The sequence below is a fragment of the Engystomops pustulosus genome, chromosome 1, assembly GCF_040894005.1.
Source record: "Engystomops pustulosus chromosome 1, aEngPut4.maternal, whole genome shotgun sequence".
NCBI classification, from domain to species: Eukaryota; Metazoa; Chordata; class Amphibia; order Anura; family Leptodactylidae; genus Engystomops; species Engystomops pustulosus.
This window is the reverse complement of record NC_092411.1, coordinates 223,139,010-223,160,396: the sequence shown is the minus strand read 5'-3', so window position 1 is coordinate 223,160,396 and position 21,387 is coordinate 223,139,010. Positions and strand designations below refer to the sequence as shown.

General features: G+C 39.4%; 2 protein-coding genes across 2 annotated transcripts in view; one reads left to right on the top strand and one right to left on the bottom strand.

Annotated features, from left to right (window-relative positions):
* The window catches only part of ZNF330 (zinc finger protein 330), a 255,252-nt gene that overhangs the window by 212,352 nt on the left and 21,513 nt on the right, over positions 1-21,387 (bottom strand). The gene's annotated exons all lie outside the window — the stretch shown is intronic.
* Positions 16,855-20,587, top strand: UCP1 (uncoupling protein 1). Its single transcript, XM_072119472.1, has 7 exons — positions 16,855-17,014; positions 17,235-17,381; positions 17,705-17,912; positions 18,038-18,235; positions 18,622-18,723; positions 19,179-19,359; positions 19,770-20,587. Exons 2-7 carry the CDS (start codon positions 17,256-17,258, stop codon positions 19,882-19,884), a joined length of 930 nt encoding a protein of 309 aa, XP_071975573.1. The 5' UTR covers positions 16,855-17,014; positions 17,235-17,255; the 3' UTR covers positions 19,885-20,587.

Here is a 21,387-nt window from a genome sequence, read left to right as displayed (position 1 = left end):
ACAGTACAGATTTTATTAGTTCACAACAATTTTCATATTAAAGGGGTTTTCCCAGAAAGGAAAGTTAGGCCCTATCGACGGGATAGAGCCTAACTTGCTGATCAGTGGGGGTCTCAGTGCTGAGACCCCCGCAGATCGCCAAAACAAGGGGTCCATCGGACCCCTTGTTGATCCGTCAGATTAATGGAGAAAACGGCTGTGCATGCCCTTTCTCCTCCTTTCTCTATGTAGCTGCCGAAGTGGCAGACCCTCGTTTGCGCGATCTACTGGGATCTCAGCACTATCCTGCTGATAGTGCCTAACTTTCGTTCATGGAAAACCCCCTTTAAAAGTTTACTGTGAATACTGTAGAAATGTGGTTAAGACAATCATTTGAAAAATTGCTGAATCTACTTAACTCTCATGTACAAAATTGGAGACTATTTTATATAGCCGGGAGGGAGCTGCTTAAAAAAATAAACATTTACTCTGCGGACCCTCCCAGTGTCTTGTACCCCATCTCTCTGGTTCGTGCCCCTGTCTATTTATAGGAGCAGGGAAGCTGCTCTGAGTTCACCATCTGGCCAGCCGAGGTGGTCGGCCACGCCCACACATCCTCATATCTCAGTGATGTATTATGCGGGTGGATAGGTGGGAGGGGCCGGCCACCTTGACGCAGCAAACCTTTGGTGACCCTGTAAACAAACAGGGGCACGGATTGGAGAGACGGGAGTGCAGGACACCGGTAGGGACAGCGGAGGTAAGTAAATGTATATTTTTTTAAGCAGCCCCCTCCCAGCAACATATCATTCTTTTTAGGTCTCCGACAACTCCTTTAAATAAAATGTAACAACAAAATCAAGCATGATAAACCAGGAAAATGTTCTACCTGGTTTAGACACTGTGATTGTGGTAATATTTTTATATTTGTTATCCATGGTCTCCTTCCTTCTAATATCAACTTTTAAAATTGTTAATGAACCTGAAGGACGCGGAAGTGTTACCAGAGCTCCTCCATTCTGCACATTCACAGGCTGTTACAATGTGCAGAACTCCCCCCTCCTTCTTACTCTGCTCATTGTAACAGTCTGAGAAGCCACAGCACTAAGGTCCTTTAAAGGGAACCAGTTGCTAGATTTTCACTAATAGCCTAATAATAAGTTCGCATAACACTATGCCCACACTGTTTTTAAGAAAAACCAAATAAATGTAATATAGTACTCCTGTTAATTACTGAACAGACAAAAGCAAATTAGGGGTATACTGGAGTAGAAATGTGCTAAAATATAACTTTTATTTAATACACATAAAACCGCACTAAAGTGAGATGTGCTAGTAGTGTGATATAAGGAAGACAATAAATTTAACCTTATTGAGTACCGTGTCCTCACAGGTCTCTGTATAAGCTTAGACGTCAAGTATAGGGAAAACAACACCCTTACCGTGATTCTGACGTCAATACGCTTCCGGGCCGGAGATCAGGGGTGACAGGTGAAGATCTGTCCCTATGTTGCCCCAATTGACTCCTGCCCTTACAAGGGCAGTCCACAGCTAACCGTGTACATGTAAAGCAGGCCCCCTAAAATCGCCATGTACCCTGATGCGTTTCGTCAAATAGACTCTTCAGAGGGATTTGTAAATAATTGGAGCAACCTGCCAGATACTTGGATCAGGTTGAACCGCAAGTGGCATGCATATCAGAAATTTAACGGGCTTGCTGTGAGCTAATGCCCGAGAGACAGTAGTAAAAGCTGCTTGTCCCTAGTCCTGATGGTGGACTGGGGGATCTTTTGTGTGCAGCTGACACTTGTGGTTCAACCTGAGCCGAGTATCTGGCAGGTTGCTCCATTTCCTTTTTGTGGTAAACAATTCAGTTACAATTCTGCTCAGGTATACAATCAGACACAAAGTCCCAGGAACATTGTCTAGACTTAATCAGGTGTGTAACTTGAAAATGTGAAAATAGTTAGGTTAACTGTTCCCCATTAGCCTTTCTTAGCCCATCTGCACAGGATAGTTTTTTCCTCTACATCCGGTTTTTGGCGTCTTTCTATGGGCTTTTACTCACTGCTGTGGACTCCTCAGCATCGTGTATGTAGTGCCATGAGGAAATATCCAGAGCATTTCCTATTCTAATCCATGCTTGTGGCTCAGACAGTCTCATAAAAATCAATGGGGCAGAAAAAAAAATGATTACATACGGTTCTACTAGGCTTTTTGGATGTTTTTGTGGTCGGTTGCTGGGCAACAATCACATGACCTTATGGGCTGACCTAGCTCACTCACAGAAACACAGATTACATGGGTAAAATACCTATTACACATTGCAAGAGGTTTGGTTACATGACTCCGTGACTGCAGGAGGTGGGGTTACCTGACTACCTGACTGCAGGAGGTGGGGTTACATGACTACCTGACTGCAGGAGGTGGAGTTACCTGACTCCCCTGACTGCAGAAGGTGGGGTTACCTGACTCCATGACTGCAGGAGGTGGAGTTATCTGACTACCTGACTGCAGGAGGTGGGATTACCTAACTCCTTGACTGCAGGAAGCTGGGTTACCTGACTACTTGGATGCAGTAGGTGTGGCTACACGTTTCCCTGACACGTTTCCTTCGTACAAATGCATAAAAGATGATTTTTCATTCATGTTGCAACCTAGAAACATGCTAAAAAGACCTACAGGGGATATACATATTACAGAAGAAGGTACTGTTTGGGGGTTCTGGGGAGAGGAAGTGGGGCGACAGGTTCCCTTTAAAGGTTCTGACACTTTCACCTAATTGGATGATGAAGGGAGGTGCACACTGTTACTAAAGACTCCAAAATACATAGCAAGGGCAGGTAAGTCTACGAAACAAAAAGTATATATTATATAGGTAAAGGGTCAGGTGCTGCCCACAAGCCCATAAGCCCTATGAGGTTCTTACTGCTTGTCAAAGGTGTCGTGTCTTTGGCAGACGGTCAGAATAAAGTAGGTCTTGTAATAAAAACGGAGATACCGAGGTAAAAGGTCAGTTCTAATGCTTTACACCTGTACCAAGACTGTGGATTCAGCATGTTGGTTTGTATGAGGTGAACAGAAAGGCACTTCAAATGTGGAAAGATTTGTATAGCTGTGCAATTCCTACGATTGTGCAATTCTTATCTACTGTACAGATAAGATAGAAAATACTGATATGGGAGCATACGGATAAGATGGGAAGAATGCTGAATAAGAAACTAATGATTTATACACCAAATTCAGCTTCACACTTGACAGTTTGATGCATTTTTTAGCCAATAATTTGGACAATGGACACAAAAAATCTCTGCTCAAATAAATGTAACCAGGGCTGCCACAAGTAATTTTGGGGCCACTGACAGACAAATTATATGTGCTCCTACCTGCAGGCATTATTTTAGTAGACCATATCAAAAATATACATTTAGGACTTTCATAGGCCCTGGGCTATGGGCCCTGTGAAGCGATTGTGAGTCTCACTAAGGGTCTACAGTTTTTACAAGATCCAAAGATTAGTATATAAAACCATTAGTATAAGAAACCTTGTTAAACTTAAATGGGAACCCCCATTTTTAATTGGAGGTAGTAGGTAGGGGACTGAGTTTGGTATAGTTGGATAGACTTTTTATTAAATTTGACACATGTTTTTTGTTTTTCAATCCAATGAGTATGTAGAAAGTCATTCCCCCGTCCAGACCTTTTTGTTATACTCTGTTTAGAAGCGTTAATATAACTAAACACGTTACTTGGGGACAGTACGAAAACGATCTTACCACAATGATACAGCACAGAACCAAGCTACTATATACATATGGTACCAGAACTAAGATTACTACACACGTAGATACATTACCAGAACCAATATTAGTACATAGATACATGAGCAAACCCATATAAATATATAGAAACCTTTTCAGAACCAATATTACTACAGAGAGTTGTTACCAGGACCAAGCTTACTACATCAATACAGCATTGAAACTAAGCAGTTCGACCAATGCTCTGGAATGCCCTTCCTCGGACTCTCATACTAATACCCATCTTTTACAGTATGCCAATCTTTTTATGGCTGAATTGGAAGGTGCTTACTTATCCACATGCACCACAAAACCCATGATCTACCTCCATTATATTGATGATATTCTGATCATCTGAACTGCAGGTGAGGAGGCCCTAATTCAATTCCATGAGGGCTACAACAACTTTCACCCCACCATCAATCTGAAACTAAGCTATTCAGACAAGGAGATACACTTTCTGGATACCACTATACAGATTAAAGACAGCCACTTAATCACAACAAATATTCCATAAACCTACAGACAAGATTCAAAGAAATATTTCCAGTCCCTCCTCTCCTGTCCTTCAGGCAACCACCAAACCTCAACAACTGGCTATCCGGAATGCCCTGAGACCTCCATCAGAAAATGGTACCTCACCCTGCCTGCAAAGCAGGTGTAAAACGTTCCAGCATATTCGCACAGGTGACCAGGTACCTGTACCTCAATCACAGCAGGTACATCAGATCAAGGGAACCTTTTCCTGCAGGTCCTCTAATGTGGTCTACCTTATTATGTGTCAGCAGTGTCCAACCACAGGCCTTTATGTTGGGAAAACAGGTCAGAGACTCCATCAACGTATGAACTCGCACAGAGCTGATATTAAAAATGAAAGGAAAGATCTCCCAGTGGCTGCACAGAGAGTACCACACTATGGAAGATTTGCAGATTACTATTTCAATGGGACATTTTAAGACACAGAGGGAAAGTAAAGAATGGGAGTATAAATTAATGAGGAGATTCAACACCTTACAAAGTGGTCTTAACATTCATGCCAGCTTGACTCATGTGTCTCGCCTCACATGTTTTTAATGTTTTTATTGCCATCCTGTTGCAAGTAAGATGTCCATGTTTTTATCAATCTGTTGTTTTAGAGGTTTTTCTAACATCCTTTGATGATCACTGTTTAGTGTGTATAAAATGCTGTGAATTTTCTGTTTCATGCATAACATCATGTCTGACGAAGAGAACTAGTATTCTCGAAAGCTCACCATCAAATATACTCAGTTAGCCTCAAAAAGGTATCGCCTGATTTCTTCACTCTTCTTCTACCCATCTTTCAATGTTTCAAACCTGCTCTTAAAACCCATTTCTTTATGTAAGCCTATCACACTCACTAACTGCATGAAATGTCAACTCTCCCTTTACTATGTCCTATCTCCCGTTTGTTATCTGGCAAACACCAGATATATACCAAACACCAGGCTTCTCTGCAGACACTTTTAACTTGGACTTTGTACATAAGATGGCAGCTGATGGCTTATTTATTAAATCGTTTTATACTGTTCCCTTATAAAGAATGGCTGGACCATTATACAAGCTCTTATACCTCTTGTAACCCTAACCCTTAATCCTCATAGACTGTAAGCTCTTGTGAGCAGGGCCCTCACTCCTATTGTTCCATATGAATGTTTGTACTCAGTAATGTAATATTATATTTGTATATGTCCCCTATGATTTGTAAAGCGCTACGGAATTTGATGGCTATATATAGATAGCACCCAGTGTCTGATGCTGGATGATTAATCTGGCAGAGTATAACATTGTCTCAATGTAGCTACTCATCAAAAGAGAAGATAACAGATAATCAAATAATTGTATTTTTCTTCTTCAACCTGGTTGTTTCTTCCAGCCAAAGACTCATCTCTGCAGTTTACTAATTTCATCATCAGCTCCCCCACCTTCTAATTACAAACTCTAGCTCCCTGAGAGATCTCTATTACTGTAGTCAATATACCATGCTATTTCCCCACAATTAGGAAATAGAGGGTCGTCTGTACAAACAGATGGGGCGGGCTGCAAGGATTCGACAGAAGTGATCATGGAAAGACTTTAACTTCCCAGATACTAATTGAGGTCAGGTCAGGGTTTTTCTTCATCTGTGAAGGGTAGACATTTTATAAATTGTTTGCAGGATAATTTTATATAACAGTTTGTAGAAGATCCCACATAAGTGATGCTTTGTTCGACCTTATTGAAATTGTCCAAAATATCGGTGTCCGGAAAACTCACAGGAACAGCGATCACAACATAATTATTTTTCTCCTAAACTGTAAAAAGCAAACACAGGCTGGGAAATCAAAAACATTCCATTTTAAAAAGTTATTTCCCAAAATTTAGAACTGCGCTATTGGATATAAACAGGAATTGGATACTGTCGCATGATAATACTGAAGTTAAATGGGAGGTATTCAAATCTATACTGTGTCTTTATACTTTTAAATTTATTCCTATAGGTAACAAGTATAGACGGGCTAGATCACACCCCGCATGGCTTACAGTTTCAGTTAAAAAAAGCAATAAATGATAAAAAAGAGGGCGTTCAAAAAAATATTAATCTGATGTATCACCTGAAACCGTCAATAATTACAAAACACTGTTAAGTAATCTGTAAGAAGTAAATAAAATCAGCCAAACTACAATATGAAAGACAGGAGGCCAAATAGAATTCACCAAAAATTCTTTTAGTATATACATGTGAAAAAAAGTAGGTCAGAGCTCGTGGGACGCCTATTTACTGAAAATGGGGCTTTGGTAACTGGAGACCAAGAGAAGGAGGAAATGCTAAATGTTTTTTTTTAGCTCTGTTTATACAATAGAAGAAAGAACATTTGGCGTCGGTGGTGCCAGTGCGGATAATGCATCCTGTAATATACTAGACTGGGTGAATGTAGACACCATCCAATCTAAGCTCAATAAAATAGATCAGATGGGTTACACCCCAGAGTTCTAAAAGAACTACGTTTTGTTATTGCTGTACCGCTGTCTTAAATCTTCAGAGATTCCATAATGACTGGTACACTGCCAAGTGACTGGCGCAAGGCAAATGTGGTGCCAATATTTAAATAGGACTCTAGAACTTCGCCAAGAACTAGGGTTACTAAAAGACTACATACAGGAGTATGTTACATCACATAATATAATAAATGATAGCCAGCAGGGGTTTACTAAGGCTAGAGTTGTAAGATTAAACTGATCTGCTTCTATGAAGAGGTGAGCAGATGCCTGGATGGAGGAGCTGCTGTAGATATTGTATTCTTGGACTTTGCAAAGGCATTTGACACTGTCCCACATAGACGCCTGATGGGTAAAATAAGGTCTGTTGGTTTGGCAGGAATCATTTGCAATTGGATTGATAACTGGCTGAAGGATCGTATGTAGAGAGTTGTGGTCAATGATTCCTACTCGGAATGGTCACCAGTTATAAGTAATGTACCCCAGGGTTCTGTGCTTGGCCCACTACTATTTATTACATTTATTAATGATATAGAGGTAGGAATTAATAGCACTGTGTCTATTTTTGCAGATGACACCAAGCTGTGTAGTGTAATAGAGTCTATGGAGGATGTCCATAGGCTGTAGGGTGATTTAGGATGTTTGGTCATCCACTTGGAAAACGAGGTTCAATGTGGTTATGCACCTGGGGGCTAATAATCCACAGGCAACATATGTCCTTGGAGGAGTAAATCTGGGAGAGTCCGTTGTTGAGAAGGACCTGGTAGATCAAGGACTAGTAGATGATAGATTAAATAACAACATTCAACAGTCAATCAGGCGCCTCTAAAGCAAACAAGATCTTTAAGGATGTAATATTACCACTGTAAAAAGCATCGGTCCAGCTCCACCTGGAATATGTCATCCAGTTCTGGGCATCAGTCCATAAAAAAAGATGCTATGGAGCTGGAAAACTCACAAAAATGATAAAGGGTATGGAGGGTCTCACTTATGAGGAATGAGTAAAACAACTTGATTTGTTCTTAAAAAAAGACAACTAAGAGGGGACATGATCAATTTATATAAATATACTAGCTTTAGATGCCAATCGCTGCCCGGGAAAGAAAATAACTGGTCTTAGCTATAACAAAATAGAATGGGTTAACAAATTATTTCTGTGTATCTATATCTATCTCTGTCTCTTTCTGTGTCACATTGTCTCTAAATGTTTCTGTCTCTGTCCTTCTCTGTCACTGACCCTCTCTTTGAGTGACTGTCACTGACCGTCTCTTTTAGTCATTTTGACTGACTTTGACTGTTTCTTACTGTCACTTTGTCTGTGGGGAGATTTACCAGAAGTGTCTGAGAGCAGAATTCCTCAAGTTGCTCATGACAACCAATCAAAGCTCAAGTTTTCTTTTTGCACGGCTGTTTATAAAATTACAGCTGATTTCTGCCAGAACAGTTTTACCTCAGACATTCCTGATAAATCTCCCCCTATCTCTGTATCCCTGTCCATATTACTGTGTATATTCTTTCAACCGTATAAACTATGCTTTACAAGAATTGTCATCATTCACCTCAATCTCTATCCACAGGATAGGGCCTAACTTGATGATCAATGGTGGTCTCAGTGATGAGCCCCCACAGATCACAAGAATGGGAGTCCGATGGGTCCGAGGTACCTCCGTAGGACCCCTTCTTGTCTCTCTCCAAGATGAGCGGAGTAGAGGGCTGTGCATTTCCATTCTTCTCCATTAAAGGGGTATTCTCGTCTGGGCAGTCATATTCAGTTTCATTAATCTGCCATATAAAAACATTTCTTCAATTCCTGTGTGAAGATAATTTCCCATAAATGTAGTCATATGGTCCCTTAGAAACAGGACAGACTCTTTGGATACGACCACCTCTGCTGAAGTGATTGCATAAAGAAACAAAAGGTTTTTGTATATGACATGTCAGGGAGTTACTGCATGTCCCACAGCCGTCCTGTGGTAATGATTGCTGAAGCCAGGTGGTCAGGAAGGACTCAATAGCGCATGTCTGGCCATTGCTGCCAAAATATGAGGTGGTCGTATCCGAGGAAGCTATCTCGTTTCTAAGGGACAACATGGTGACATTTATGAGAAATTATCTTCACACAGGAACATTTTTTTTTAATAACATCCAATTGAAGAAATGTTTATATTAGGCAATTGAATTAAATTAAATGTAAATATCCAGATGGGAATACCCCTTTAATCTCTATGGAGCTGACGGAGATTGCCGAGAGATGAATGGAGCAGAACGGACATGCGAGGTCGCCTGCTCCGCTCATCTCGGCGGAGCAAAGAGGGGTCTGAAGGAGGTACCTCGGACCCCTTGTTCTCATTATCTGTGGAGGTCTCATCTATTACCTGATGAGACCCCCACCGATTGGCAATTAGCAGGAGATGATAGTAGTTTTGTGGAAAAACCCCTTTAATTCAAGTGTGCAGAAGTTTATTAAGTCCAATTTATAATGAGACACACGACCTTTAAATATGGCAAATATTTGGTTTTCTATGCACTAGAAGCACTATAATGTATGCCTATTTATGGCATTAGTTATGTTAAATCCACTGATCCTATACTCAATTTGCTTGCCCCTTTTCATAGTTTGGACAGTCGCCCTTTTCATAGTTTGTTAATTTCTAAGCCACAAAAGTGTCTGATATTAAAAAACACATTATAGCTTTACTTATTTGTGTTCCGCAATAGCATTTAAGGATGTATCATAAAACATAATAAAATAGTGTACATTAATTACTCTATAGTGTTTTTGTGTTCTGAACTTCTGATCCCATCCTGTTCTTTGAACAGATATATATTTATGACATTACAACATTATACAACCTTTGCACAAGAAACGGAATAAACTGGATCTGACCAGTGATAGAGATTATATAATACGTAATTACATACAAATAATCTTTAAAAAGTCTCTATGGGGCACATGTATCATAGTTTGGTCTCTCTGAGGTGCATTTCAGAGACTTTTGGCGGCTAGTTTTTGCACTGTATGTATGATCCTGTCTTTTTACTTGTGATACCTGCTCAGTTTTTCCTATCCTGGCAGGCGAAAATTTTGGCTTCTTTTTGAGACTTTTGTTGCAAATGTCTCAAATCCACATGGACATAAGCCACGTAAGGGGGTTATATGCAGGAGTGGACACAAGCCACGTGAGGGGCTTATATGCAGGTGTGGACACAAGCCACGTGAGGGGATTATATGCAGGAGTGGACACAAGCCACGTGAGGGGGTTATATACAGGAGAGGACACAAGCCACGTGAGGGGGTTATATACAGGAGTGGACACAAGCCACGTGAGGGGATTAGATGCAGGAGTGGACACAAGCCACGTGAGGGGGTTATATGCAGGAGTGGACACAAGCCACGTGAGGGGGTTATATACAGGAGAGGACACAAGCCACGTGAGGGGGTTATATACAGGAGAGGACACAAGCCACGTGAGGGGGTTATATACAGGAGTGGACACAAGCCGCGTGAGGGGGTTATATGCAGGAGAGGACGCAAGCCACGTGAGGGGGTTATATGCAGGAGTGGACACAAGCCACGTGAGGGGGTTATATACAGGAGAGGACACAAGCCACGTGAGGGGGTTATATACAGGAGTGGACACAAGCCACGTAAGGGGATTAGATGCAGGAGTGGACACAAGCCACGTGAGGGGGTTATATGCAGGAGTGGACACAAGCCACGTGAGGGGGTTATATACAGGAGAGGACACAAGCCACGTGAGGGGGTTATATACAGGAGAGGACACAAGCCACGTGAGGGGGTTATATACAGGAGTGGACACAAGCCGCGTGAGGGGGTTATATGCAGGAGAGGACGCAAGCCACGTGAGGGGGTTATATGCAGGAGTGGACACTACTCTTAATTTGGGATTTAACATGTTTCACTTTTAATGCATTTTTTAAATTCATTTTTTTGAATTCAAAAAATGTATAGTAAACGCACTGTTAACACATGCATTAATGTGGCATATATATTGCGTTTTGTAAACACAAATCTTAACAGTAATAAATAAGGCAAATCACCTCTCCTAAGCTGTTATTAGTTTCAAAAATTTGTTTTAAAAACGCAATTTAAAAAAAATGCAAAAATGTAAGAATCTTGAAGAAAGAGGTTACTGTGCAAAATGTTAAACAGTTAAAGCATGTGAAATAATTCCAATTTATATGTTAAAATCGGGTCCATGAAAAAAAAACTTCCTTTGCACCTGCCCTGGACCAGGTGAAGATTTGCACCTAAAAAGTCGCGAATAAGTCGCAAAAAAGGTTAAAAGTTGCACGGAACATCTGGAAAGTTAAGATACATGAGGCACACTGCAAAAGGTGCAGACCGAGGTGCACTTGAAGAGCGCCAACAAAAGTCACAAAAAAAAGGCGCTAAAACAAGAAAAGTCGCAAAAAATGTGCCCCTATGTTCCTCCTGCCTGAACAGGCCATGTCTGACAAAAAGCATACCGAGCTCTTGGGTGATTTGGTTCTTCTTGTGAAATAACTTAGAATGAATAACTGAGAAGAAATACAACATTACACATTTCACAAGAAAAACCCATTTACCCCGGGTCTCTGGGTACCTTGTGGAAATTTTTACAAATGCCTTAAACAAAAGTTTTTGGGAGAAAAGGGCACAGTTAGAAATAAATTCTACTGCCTGAGACAAAAAAATGAAATAGAACCCTCTCCATTAAAAATCATAAGAAATAAATGTAATCATCCAAATGCTATAGAATCATTCACAATTTTATGAATTCTACCTTCAAAATCAAGCATGTTATACCAGGGCCACTTACTCATAGTTCCAGTTGTGACTGTGTTCTATTTGTTATTCCTTCCAAAATTAAAAATGGAAAGTTATGCTAATGAGACAGATGGGCTTTGGAGGGCATTATCAGAACCCCTCCGAGAACTGGCCTCACAGGCTGTTTCACTGTGTTGCAATCCCCTGCTCCCTCAGAACGTCTCCCCTCCCTATGCCTGATGTAATCTCAACGCGGAGGGGCAAAATGCTCATACACAGTGTAACAGCCTGTGAAGCTACAGAATCTGTTTTTATAGTAAAACAGATAAGTTATATGAAAGTTTACCTTTCTGTATGCAAATCTGTATCCCTAGTCCCATGGGAGTGGCTAGTGGGGAGCCCCCCCCCCTAGCCACACCTTCGTGAAACCGCTCCACCATGCATCAATTTCATATAAAAAACCATCCCACGTCCCCCATATATCCTCCCCGCATTGCTTCTCCCCTCAGGACGTCAAATGTATCTGCCCCACTCCTCACTAGTCACTCCAATGGGACAGGGGACACAACTCTGCATACATAAAAGTAAACTGATGTAACTTATCTTTTTTTTTCAGAAAAAGCCAGTTGTACTATAAAAACAATTTGGCAATGTGCACAATATTCTCCATGGGGAAATGAGGGAGCCGGAAAAAAGGATCCTGATGACACGTCCCCTTTAAACTTCTTGCAGCAATCACGTATTACTACAGAATTTGTCTCCCTGGTGTCTTCAGCCTTTGCAGCACATCTCCGCACTCTGTCTCTCAAAAAATACCATAGTCAATTACAGATTGTATCTTAAATAATATATACCCCTCACAAATGACCATGCAGTGTCAATCAAATTAGTGATCAACCATATTGGTGGTCATGTTCCAAGTACTTTCATTGCAAAGGATGAATGCAGTGATTTAACTTCACACACCTCAACATCCTAGAACAGTGGTGGCGAACCTATGGCACAGGTGCCAGAGGTGGCACTCGGAGCCCTCTCTGTGGGCAGCCAGGCCATCACCCAGGTCACCATTTAGGACTCAAAACCTTCTCCTGCAGTCACAGTCAGCCTAGTACATGCCACGTTCAGTGCTATTTTAAAGTGACTAGAAGTGCAGGAGGAGCAAGGAGATGCTGACAGAGCTGTATTATGTATTGATCCTGTTAAGGGACCTTATAGTGAAAATACAATAATAATCCGAATTTCTTCTTCTTTCTACTGTATTAATGTCTTCAGGATGCCAATACGTTTGAAACCCGTGAGTTACTTTAATTACTTTAAATTGGCATTTGGCACTTTGTGAAAAATATTTGGCTTTTGCTTGTAGTTTCGGCACTCAGTCCCCAAAAGGTTTGCCATCACTGTCCTAGAACATGATCTGCTTGACAATCAGTTACTTAGGCTCCTTTCACAGGGACGTGTGAAGGACCGATTTTGCGGCGGATATCGGTCCCCATACAGGCCTATGGAACAGTACAGTCCATAGGAAAAAAGATAGATCATGCTTTATCTTTTACCGTTTTTAGGGACACCACCATGTCTCTCCAGCTGAACATGTGCTACACTCAGGCTACGACCCAGTCGTAGCACATGTTCGCGTAAAAGGAGCCTTGAGATAGGGTCCACTAGCGACTTCCCTGCAATTCTTAATGGTTTGTGTAGCTTGCTCCTAATTTAAGATTGATTATTTCCTGAGTAGTCCTTAGACAGTGTATTCACCACGGCTTTCTAAAAATGCACAAAATTGTGGAGATTGCCAAGCACAGTGCTGGTGTATCTCTGGCATTCACTATGAGAGTCTATGAGAGGGTTGGAGATAGCTGAGCACTGTACTTGACAACTTTCAGTACTTCCATAGCACCAATGCATTCTCGACCTGCTCATCCATGAATTAGTGAGAACCAGACCCCATGATCAGTGTGGCTCCCAGCAGATATTGGATGACAATATAACTTGGTACAACCCTTTAGGTTTTTTTTCTGCCCTAATCTAGTTCAGGCATACAAACAATGCCCTTTTTTATGGTGTCTTTCACTTTATTTTGGTCTTTAATATGTCTACAAAAAAAAATTAGCACTTTGTTTCAGGAGAATGGCGTGAAAACCCTTCTGATGACCTAAATGGCTAGTTAACATTTGTAACTTAAAGCTCAATTCTGAAGTTTGCATTTTTAAGAGCAGAAGCATTTACCTGTAACACTTACCTGTAGCGTACATTTGACACCTACAGGTCTGGCAGCTAAAGGTTATTAGTAATTTGATCGTATTAAATATATGTATCCTATGTTGAATGAAGACCATTGGGACAATTAATTCTGACCATGACAGCTAAACTTTGCTATAATGCTAATCTTGTCAGAGAACTTTTGACATTACTGCGTAGAAAACAAGGTGTTTTTCCTTCCTGCTATCAGCTATTAAACCTTTAAAGATGTGATCTCTGTACTGGGCAGGTTACTGATTAAGAATGTGTTTTTTTGGCCTGTGAGCCCATCGCACACCCCTGCTCTGCCTCCCTTACAAAGAGGAATCTCAGTCGCCCTATCGAGCAGGTCAGCAGTTCATTGGAGCAAACAAGCAAGCCTCTTCTTTCATTGGTTGCACAAGGCGAGCCTCTGCTGACAGGAGCTGAGTCACTTTCAGTACACCGGCCTCTATGTACCGGCGACGGCTTGTAAGATCATAGTGTTCTGTGTAATGTATATTCCAATATGTATTTTCTGTATACATTAAAAGACTTTTGGACATTGAGAATCAGTGATATTAATTACTATGGTGGCAGTTATTAGTATGTCACATACACCTTACATTCATCATATACTACATTCTGAGTTAATAGAAGGAATTCTGTTCATGACTCCCATCTATAAGCCAGAGCTAATGCTGAGCATATCTCTTTATAAAATCTTTATTTAGTTTCCATTAAAAACTGTAGTTAATGGTTGTAAGACCAAACAGAGAGGGAGAAGGTACATTTTTCACTTCCCACACTGGTAACTTCAATACTAAATAATGTAGAACATTTAGAATTTTTTTTTTTAAGGAGAAAGTTTTTTGGTAAATTTTAATTATTACCTAATAAAATTAAAATAGTGCATTAATTATACTATCTATATACACATACATACACATTTTTAGTTGAAAAATAAATGCAACCTAATACCTGTAAGCCAGTAGGCAAACACTTTTGGCACCAGTTGGTATGATTTTTTCAAGCATTTTTTCATTGGTTTTTCAAACTTTTAAAAAAGGCAAAAGATTTGTGATGAAGTTCATAAATAGTGTTCCCTTTATTATTGCTTATACAAAATACTATATTTTAAATGTTAAATACTATTGAAAAGCTAAATTTCTTTACTTTTAGTATGTAAAGAAAAGAGATTGGAAAGAAAAAAAGGGACAAGCGAAAATAAACTATAGTGCAGTACAGTAGTTTATAAATGCGGGTGAGTTTTAAACAAAGAGTGGGTGCTCACCTTTTTATGGTTGTGTTACGCCATAACACAGATTGCATATTCATTATTGGACACTGTGGTGGTCTCTTCTACTGGTGCAGCCTCATGTTGTCTCGGTCTGGTATGGCACAAGTCCTGCAGGTTAACTAGCAGCAGCTTTTTAAGGTAATAAACCCTATAAAAAATCACCTTGAGGAGCTTCTTCTCGTAGATGAAAGGATTAAAATGCTTTATTAAAAGCATAAAGATAAAAAACAAGGGCATTTTTTTCCAATGGTATGGAATTTCTTTCTTAATTTAATTTTAATTTTTATCTTGTGATAGGGGTAAAACCCTATCACAAGATAAAAATGAAAATTAAATTAAAAATTAAAATAAGAAAGAAATTAAAAATTATCTACAAGAAGGAGCCCCTGAAGGTGATTTTTTAACAGGGTTTATTACCCTAGCTGCTGCTAGTTTACTTTTAGTATATTACTTATATTGCATCAGTAAAAGACTGGTGGCTAGACATATAAAAAATATGATATATTATTGTTTCAGATACAGTTTTATGGGAACAATTAATGACTGGATATACAGATATAGTTACTTGTACAGGATCATTATCACAAATATCATAGTTACTGGACTGTTTAAGGTAATGTAGTAACCCATGAAATATATAAAACATATTGGCAGCTTATATGTTTTGACTTGCATTACCTACAACCGATAATAAGAAATGAAACCTATGGGTCTGCTGCCAAAAACAAGATACAAGGCAAGGATAGTTTTAAAAGACATACATGACAACTTCTGAAAGAAATTAAAGACATTCCCTGTACTCTTTAGACTATAGGTCAGTGATGGCTAACCTATGGCACTGGTGCCAGAGGTGGCACTCAGAGCCCTTTCTGTGGGCACTCAGGCCATCACCAGAGATGACTCCAGGTATCTTCCTGCAGTCCCAGACAGCCCAGGACTTGCTGTGCACAGAGGTATTTTAAAGTGACAGCTCTACCTGGGACTATTTTCTGCTTTATTGGTGTCCTCAGGTGCTGGTATCAATGAAAACTGTGACAGAGAAGGGAGTATAAATCACAAATAGAATTTCTGTGTTGGCACTTTGCGATAAATAAGTGGGTCTTTGTTGTAGTTTGGGCACTCGGTCTCTAAAAGGTTCGCCATCACTGCTATAGGGAGAGTCATTGAGATGTAGAGGATACTTATTGTTGTGTGCAGGGGTAGGGGAGTAGGATTGAGTTGAACAGTATACAAAGCTATTTTTGCCTCTTTAAAATATAAGTTTATCTGTGTCCTGAACAACTATGAAAAAACATATTTTATTGAATCATCCTTCAATTTATGATAAACATATCTTTCAAAATTAGAGGAGGAAGTTTTTTTGTTTTTTTTTACATCATCCTGGAACACACTTTACCTATTATGAAACAATGTGAACTTGTGTTTCTTCAGCCTACAAATCCAGGTAGACACCTCATTTCACTATTAAGCAATTTTTTGGGTAATCCAATATGCAAAAAAGAACTATTAAATTAGCTAAAAGTAATATGATGTAACACAACACTAAAGGTTATTCTTTGGTGTATTACAGATTATAGAATTCACCTTCATATCAGATTTGTCATGAGGTAAAAGGAACTGATTCAACTGTTACTTTCTTAGAGAAATTAATCAACCAAAAAATATAAAAACCTTGAATTTACGTCAGTAGACTTGCAATTAATGAATATTCTCTGTATTGCTGACACAATCATTGTCCTTCTTCTGCCTGTAGGGAGGAGCTAGGTGAGGGGTGTGTGTCTTCTGGACCTGTCACAGGTATAACCTCCTCCTCCAGAGCATCTCACCTAGATGTGACATCATCTGACTGACAATATATAAGGAGACCTAAGGAATGGATTGGCACAGAGGGAAATCTCTTAGTGAGATCCAGCAAGAACAAGAGAATCAGACTTCTTCCCACTGTGAGCAGTAAGTATAAGACTCTCTACACAGAGTATTTATTCTGCATGTAAATGATTACCTCTTTTAAGCCTGGCTAGTAGAAATATGAATTTGTGAGTTAGTTTATTTTTTTGTGAATGTAGATGAATTTATTATATTTTGACATTTTACAGTTAGCTACTTATGGTAGGATGCGTCAGGCCAATCCATTTCGGTTTTGTAAAAGTTTTATTTTTTTTGTCAACAGCCTCCTATTCATCTTATCAAAATGGTTGGACTGAGACCCTCTGACATCCCCCCTACTCCAGCAGTAAAGTTCATTGGTGCTGGAACTGCAGCGTGCATTGCTGACCTCTTCACATTCCCTTTGGATACAGCAAAAGTCAGACTACAGGTAAGAGCAATTTTAAGCTAACTGAATTCCATGAGAAGTTTCCCCATGCCTTTCTATTATTGACCTGTTTTCACATATATTTGATGATTGAATTTGCGTCTCCTGATTTTCATTCTCTGAGCAAAATGTTAAGATTTCATTATTTGAGAAACTTCCAACATTTTGAAGTAACGATTAAATAATGTGTAACCCTAGAATTACTGACATATCAGCTTCCAAGAGGCCTGGAACTGCTTGCTTGACCCAAACTGACTGCTTTTCTTAGAAAACCTCTACTATATATATACTATTACAAGGAATAACATCTGTCTTTTTTATTTCAGATACAAGGAGAGTCCGCAGTATCTGGGGCAGTCAATGGAATCCGCTACAAAGGAGTATTTGGCACTATAAGTACCATTGTGAAGACTGAAGGACCCAAGAGCCTCTACAATGGACTAGTAGCAGGACTGCAAAGACAAATGAGTTTTGCTTCCATTAGAATTGGGCTGTATGATACTGTGAAACTCTTTTACACCAATGGGAAAGAGAGTAAGTATATTAAAAAAACATCTGTGCAGTGAAATATTCTGATTATGTCTACATTGTTCATTGCTGCATAATAATTAGTAACTTGTATGGACATGTTACTGATGGCTGGTGTATTCCTCTTACAGAAGCTGGCATTGTAAGCAGAATACTTGCTGGATGCACAACAGGAGCATTGGCCGTCACAATAGCCCAGCCAACTGATGTAGTAAAAGTCCGCTTCCAGGCTCAGGTCAATCTCCATGGGATGAAAAGGAGATACAATGGCACCATGGATGCATATAAAACCATTGCAAGACAAGAAGGAATAAAAGGCCTTTGGAAAGGTATGTTATATAAAAGCAGTGTATTACAGCTATCAGTGTTGTGTGTAGCATAGAATATCATCAGTACTGTAGATACTATCAACTATAATGATAACACTGAAAAGGTTTGTCCATTTTTCTAAAACTATTAATGAGCTGAATAGGCCAATGGAAAAATAAATTACTCGCCTCTCCCCATTCCTTGGTAAAGCCCCCTATACCAGTGTAAAGGTGCAGTGTAAATAGGTGCTGATCAATGTGTTATATTATCTTGGATCTATATTTGTAATTCCCTGCAGGGACAAAACATATTATTGAAAATACATTCACAATATAAGAAAACTCATATAATATAAACATTTACAAATTGTTATATAATGTTCCATATTTTTTTTTCTTTTAAACAGGAACATTTCCAAATGTGACGAGAAATGCGATTGTCAACTGCACTGAACTGGTTACCTATGACCTGATAAAGGAAGCCCTGCTGCAGTACAAACTAATGACAGGTAACTGCAGCTTTACAAAAGATTATCTAGAAGACTTGCTATTAGCATTGCTATACAATAGGTTATTTGTTATGGAGCTTCAGATACATGCAATATATACTTTTGAGTTCCCATTGATAATATATAGCTCCAACATATTCCGTAGTGCTGTTCAAGGATGGTCAGAACACACAACACCACATCAATCCATGTTCCTAATATTATTTAGAAGGAGAACCCATGTTAAATAATTTCAATAGGAGACTCAAATTTTATACAGACCTCCCATTTCTATTCTGACGTACATTATATAGCCAGACAAAAAATAGCCAGAGTGAAAGAGTCTGACAAAAATGTGAAATTGGCCTTAGCTCATCCACAAAAGCAGAGACACAAAGTAAAGAATAAATGGCTACATTTGCAGATGAAGCACTGTATAATTTTGTCTAATTAGATTTTGCCTTTATCATTTGTAGATACCCTCCCGTGCCATTTTGTATCCGCCTTTGGTGCTGGGTTTTGCACTACGGTTATCGCCTCCCCAGTGGATGTAGTAAAAACAAGATACATGAACTCTCCACCAGGGCAGTATAAGTCTGCTATCAACTGTGCATGGACCATGATCACCAAGGAAGGACCTACCGCCTTTTATAAGGGGTAAATATCTCATCCATATTTAGGAAAAGCTGCTATACATGGCCTCATGCAGAAGAACATGTGTGCACATATCAAAGAGTACAAAAAATGGTCCCATGGTCCTTTGCCTGGAGCCCATATGTCATTGGCATGTGACGTCCACTTTCTCCCCGATGAAAGGATAAATGACGTCCTGAGCCGGAAACACAGTGAGGAATAGAACCTACTCTAAGTCTTGTGGCTCATACATGGGGTGGTGGAAACCCTGGCCATGTGCATGAGCCAATATACGTACATGGGGACGTGTGCTTCTACATTTAAATGATCAGCACACATCCCTAAACTTCATGAGGCATAAGAGTTATATAGACAACACAAATGCAGGATTTTTCAGAATGATATAAAAATGTTTTCCTTTTGTTTCATTTCAGGTTTGTCCCATCTTTCTTGAGGTTGGGATCGTGGAATGTTGTCATGTTTGTCTCTTATGAACAGATCAAGAGAGCAATGATGATGTCGAGACAAAGAGTTGAATACGCAATATGAAATCCTTAAATCCAGATTGTAGACCGAGACTTACAACTGGAAATATGCTTTTAAGACTGTGCCTGTCCTATGTTGGTATATTATACACGTATATACTGTAGGAGCGGACGATGATCGTAATAGGCATACACGAAGCATGTTGACACAAAGCTTGTCCTTAAAACATGTACAATAGTCTATAGTCTTACTATGTACAGTGTAGCAGTATGCCTTGTGATTACTAGCTACAGTTCTCGTGACTGTATGTGAAGAGGGGAGTACATTAATTTATTATTCCATGAGGCCGGTTTCCCAACAAATGTGACAGGCCTGTTGTGGTATACATGTGAGATGGACACAGGTGATGCCAATTTTGTGCAGAAAAACATTCTTCTTTCAGAAACAGGGAGAAACTAGGCAATATTGATGTGCTGGTTGCCAAAAGTGATAACATGGGATCTGTTCTTGCATCCATTTCCCTGTGAGGAGTAGAGCAAACGTGAACCTAGCATAAGAAAGTTATCTTTATTGTAGAAGCTGGTTCTTCCATTTTAGGTTATGCTAGCATACAAAAATATATATTTTTTTCAATTTAAGTATATATGTTCATATAGGTATATATCTTTTTAAGCATCTAATTTAAAAACAGATAAGCATGTGATAGAAAAGTGTTGTTTCTGTGTATGTTCATATTTATTTCAGATTACAAAACTAAAATAATAAAGGAGTATATTTTTTTAAGAAAATATCAGCGTGGAGTGTGTTTAACTGTCGCCATATTTTGGCAAAATTGGTTTTTGGTTTTCTGTTTGCACCAACAACAAAGCCATATGCACAGAACCCATATAGCACAACATGTACCTTTCATTTTAATGACACTACACCATAGTTGCAATAGTCGAATATCAGTTTGCACTATTACTTCAGAAGCTACATTGTGCAGCCTTGCAATTACAAATGATAGGGAGTCATTTCACAACTAAACCAATATCTATGTCTTTAAAGTTTTAGGCTGGCGGCACACAACGATGCCTAGTTTGTAAAAAACTGGACTTCGTGCTTTCATATTCCACAGACTAAGCACAGTGATAGGGACAGAAGTCTTTGCATCATAGTAGAATATAATGCAAGGACTCCTATCCCCAGCATGGTGCTTGCTCCAGTAATCCAACAAGCACTTGGTTCAGCTTTTATATTGTGTGCCGCTGCCCTCAAGGGGTATACTTTTAATATAACACTGTAGTCTCTTCAAATATTCTGATATCTTTATATTAATCTAATAACCTTTTACTTTTTATATGTAGATGCAGAACTGATATGAGTAAAACATAAAAGGGTCTTCCTAGACCTAGGTTGATACCTTGTCAACTATTCACAGATGATTTGTGTGATAGTCTGGGTTCTAGCCAGGTACACAGCAATCTCCCATTTAAATAGATTGAGATTTGTCCTCAGCTATCTCCGTCGACCCCAGAGATTAAGGTTGAACAACAATTTTTTCATAAAAGAAAAAAAATCATAGTA

Coding starts and splice junctions, on each gene's coding strand:
- UCP1 (XM_072119472.1), top strand. CDS start 17,256: ATGGTTGGACTGAGACCCTCTGACATCCCCCCTACTCCAGCAGTAAAG. Junction 18,236..18,621: donor AATAAAAGGCCTTTGGAAAG/GTATGTTATATA, acceptor TCTTTTAAACAG/GAACATTTCCAAATGTGACG. Junction 18,724..19,178: donor GCAGTACAAACTAATGACAG/GTAACTGCAGCT, acceptor TATCATTTGTAG/ATACCCTCCCGTGCCATTTT.